Here is a 3298-nt window from a genome sequence, read left to right as displayed (position 1 = left end):
CATATGAGGATATCTAATTTTTTTTACATAAATTCATATGAGGATATCCTAATTTTTTTTTTACATAAATACATTATGGTGAGGAAATAATAATAATGTCGGAAAAAAGTTTGTAAAAGTTTTATTTCAATTTTCAAGAAAAAAGACCCGCCAAAAGAATCATTTGATTACTCGTGATTAAACCATCAAATTCAAAACTAATTGATGTGTCTGCTCAATTTCTCTCCCCGAGAGTGCTCTTTCAGTTCGTCTCTCCCTCGCTTTTCTTTTGATTTCACCTCCCTCCTCTCTCTCTCTCTCTCTCTCTCTCTCTCTCTCTCTCTCTCTCTCTCTCTCTCATATTCATATATATTATCATCTCTCCTCTGCCTTTTCTCCCGCAAATCTGGCTTTTTTGTCCCTACCTTTGATTCTTTCGAAGGTCGGGGAAATGGTGTGTTCAGGGCAAACGATTCTCGTAACTGGCGGTGCGGGTTTCATTGGATCTCACACAGTGGTTCAGCTTCTCAAACAGGGATTCGATGTTTCCATTATCGACAATTTCAACAATTCCTCGATGGAAGCAGTGAATCGGGTTCGAGATTTGGTGGGTCCGCAGCTTTCTCAGAATCTCGAGATCAACCAGGTATCAGATGCCTCGTTCGGTGCCAATTTGATTTTCTTCGGGACTTCAGAATGCATTTTAATTTATTACATCTCAGCAATTATTACTTTTGCAGGGTGATCTCAGGAATAAAGAAGATTTGGAGAAGGTCTTCAACAAAAAGAAGTAAGTTAATTATGCTTTTCATTTTATTTATTTTTTTCATTGGATATCTCTGTTAAATCTAAAACACATTTAGAGCTAAGGCTTTGTTTTTTTTTTTTCCTGTGCTTAATCACGAGAAGATTTGATGCTGTGATCCACTTTGCGGGCCTGAAAGCAGTTGGAGAAAGCGTTGCCAAACCCCGCAAATACTTCGATAATAATATGGTCGGCACTATCAATCTATATGAAGTTATGGCAAAGTATAACTGCAAAAAGGCAAGTTCTCGTTTCAATCTTTAAAATATTCGGTTCTGTTCTTGAATCTCTAGTAAGGAGGAAGCCTAGTGTGAATTTTCCGGATTTATATCCTCGTAATTGCTTGGTGATGCTAATTTCAAGCTGTGTTTCGGCAATGTGGCTTCCTTGACCTTGAGCATCTGATGATTACACCCACGATTGTTGCGTTTGGCGCATGATACTGAATTGACGGAAGGCTCTACATATGCGTTATAATCATGTTTTTCCTATTTCTGGAGATAATTGATTTCGGATTTTATATTTGCTTGACATAGATGTTGCAATTTCTTTTTATTTTTATTTTTTTAAACAATAACATGGAATTTTACCAGCTGTTGACAATTCATTCTATAGGCTTAACACTTCTAATTTATATCTTTGGGTAGAGTAGATGGTTTTTTTCGTCATCTGCCACTGTTTATGGCCAACCTGATGAGATACCCTGTGTTGAGGATTCTAAGTTACAGGCCATGAATCCTTATGGACGGACGAAGGTAATCATCCCTATGGTTTAAGAACATTTACTTTCTCTGTTTCATGACTTGTTTACAGGATCTACTGATCTAGTCCGTTGTTCCCCCCCTAATTTTCTCTCTGACACACCATTTCATGATAGCTTTTTAGTGAAGAAATTGCTCGAGACATTCAGAGAGCTGAGCCAGAATGGAGAATCATTTTACTGAGATATTTCAATCCAGTAGGGGCCCATGAAAGTGGTAGAATTGGTGAAGATCCTCGGGGCATCCCAAATAATCTAATGCCTTACATTCAGCAAGTTGCTGTTGGGAGATTGCCAGTGCTCAATGTATATGGATATGATTATCCGACAAAGGATGGCAGCGCGGTTAGTAAATCCGAATAACTACAATTTCTGTTTTAAATGGAAGATTCTGGAGTTGCATATTCCAAACCCTTTCTGTGGGGAACAATGCAAACTCAAGTAGAAGCAGAAACACATATTTTTCCCGTTCTAAATTGTTAAACTACTTTTTTTTTTTTTTGAAATCAGATACGGGATTATATTCATGTAATGGACTTAGCAGATGGTCATATTGCTGCCTTACGGAAGCTTTTTGCAACAGAAAACATCGGTGATTAATCCTCCTTTTCTTTGTCTTGAGCTGCAACAAAATTTTGGACATGTTTCTTAATTCATCCCGTTTGTTGTTGGGGCCACTTGGTGCTTAGGTTGTACTGCTTACAACTTGGGAACTGGTTGTGGCACATCAGTGCTCGAAATGGTAGCAGCCTTTGAAAAAGCTTCCAGTAAGGTAATTGTGCATCTTCCTCGCAAAAGCGCCCCCTTCTCAGACGCACGACATTTGATTGCATGTATGCAAATGGTGAAATCTTTTCATCTGGTTTTTCTATTTTACAGAAACTTCCAGTAAAAATGTGTCCGAGAAGGCCAGGAGATGCGACTGTTGTTTATGCATCTACAGAGAAGGCTGAGAAAGAACTAGGATGGAAGTAAGTATTTTCATACTAGCTCTTGCACACAAAAAGACTGGTTTATTTAATCAGATAAACTATTCATACTTCTAAGAATTTATACGATGCTTCCTTATGATTCAATAGCTAATTAGCGGACTGTGGTAAGCCTTTTATCTTGTATCTCATATTTTTTTGTGGAACATGCTCCCTTTGCCAGGGCAAAACGCGGCATTGAGGAAATTTGCAGGGATCAATGGAAATGGGCAAGCAACAATCCATGGGGATACCAGGGGAAGCCTTGAATTAGCTTTGAAGAATAGAACACAATGCTCTTTGATCCAGTTTCAGTGGAAACGTGTTGTAGAAGAGGAAGTCTGTCATCATTTTTTGGGCCCTATACCATATCATTTTGAGAATACGATTTGAATATAATTCTTTGCCTGTATGATTGGTTCTTTACACTATAATCATCATTATTTATTTTTTCCATGTTCATTCTTTACACTCCTGTTATAGGGGATTGTTGATTCTTGCACTCCAATGATAGAAATAATTGTCCCATTGTTTGATAATGAGTTGCTGTTTTGCATGAGCAACATTTTGAGGTGAAATGTAATGGTGAAATAGGGTTATTATGTCTCTTTTCAAAGTTGATACCCTCAATCTGTACTGAAATTGACATTTCATTCTGTGTGAGCCTCAGCCAACATGTGAAGTAACGGCCTTCTGCATTTTGAAAGCAAGGTATCAAGGTAATTCTGTCATTGGTTTCAAGTTTGTATTGTGGTATTGAGGGTTGCTACATTTTTGTCCTGAACT

General features: G+C 37.9%; 1 protein-coding gene across 1 annotated transcript; it reads left to right on the top strand.

Annotated features, from left to right (window-relative positions):
- Positions 1-301: 301 nt before the first annotated feature.
- On the top strand, positions 302-2979 carry LOC129285351 (bifunctional UDP-glucose 4-epimerase and UDP-xylose 4-epimerase 1-like). The gene is made up of 9 exons (XM_054920993.1): positions 302-625; positions 720-769; positions 889-1028; positions 1442-1539; positions 1662-1889; positions 2055-2136; positions 2234-2316; positions 2424-2515; positions 2697-2979. The coding sequence occupies exons 1-9, from the start codon at positions 431-433 to the stop codon at positions 2779-2781; spliced, it is 1053 nt and encodes a 350-aa protein (XP_054776968.1). The 5' UTR covers positions 302-430; the 3' UTR covers positions 2782-2979.
- The last annotated feature ends 319 nt before the right edge of the window (positions 2980-3298 follow it).

Source organism: Prosopis cineraria, unplaced genomic scaffold, assembly GCF_029017545.1.
Source record: "Prosopis cineraria cultivar Desert tree isolate PC_DT_omini unplaced genomic scaffold, ASM2901754v1 PC11, whole genome shotgun sequence".
NCBI classification, from domain to species: Eukaryota; Viridiplantae; Streptophyta; class Magnoliopsida; order Fabales; family Fabaceae; genus Prosopis; species Prosopis cineraria.
This window is presented reverse-complemented; position numbering and strand designations above follow the sequence as displayed.

Coding starts and splice junctions, on each gene's coding strand:
- LOC129285351 (XM_054920993.1), top strand. CDS start 431: ATGGTGTGTTCAGGGCAAACGATTCTCGTAACTGGCGGTGCGGGTTTC. Junction 626..719: donor AGAATCTCGAGATCAACCAG/GTATCAGATGCC, acceptor TTACTTTTGCAG/GGTGATCTCAGGAATAAAGA. Junction 2,317..2,423: donor TTGAAAAAGCTTCCAGTAAG/GTAATTGTGCAT, acceptor TCTATTTTACAG/AAACTTCCAGTAAAAATGTG.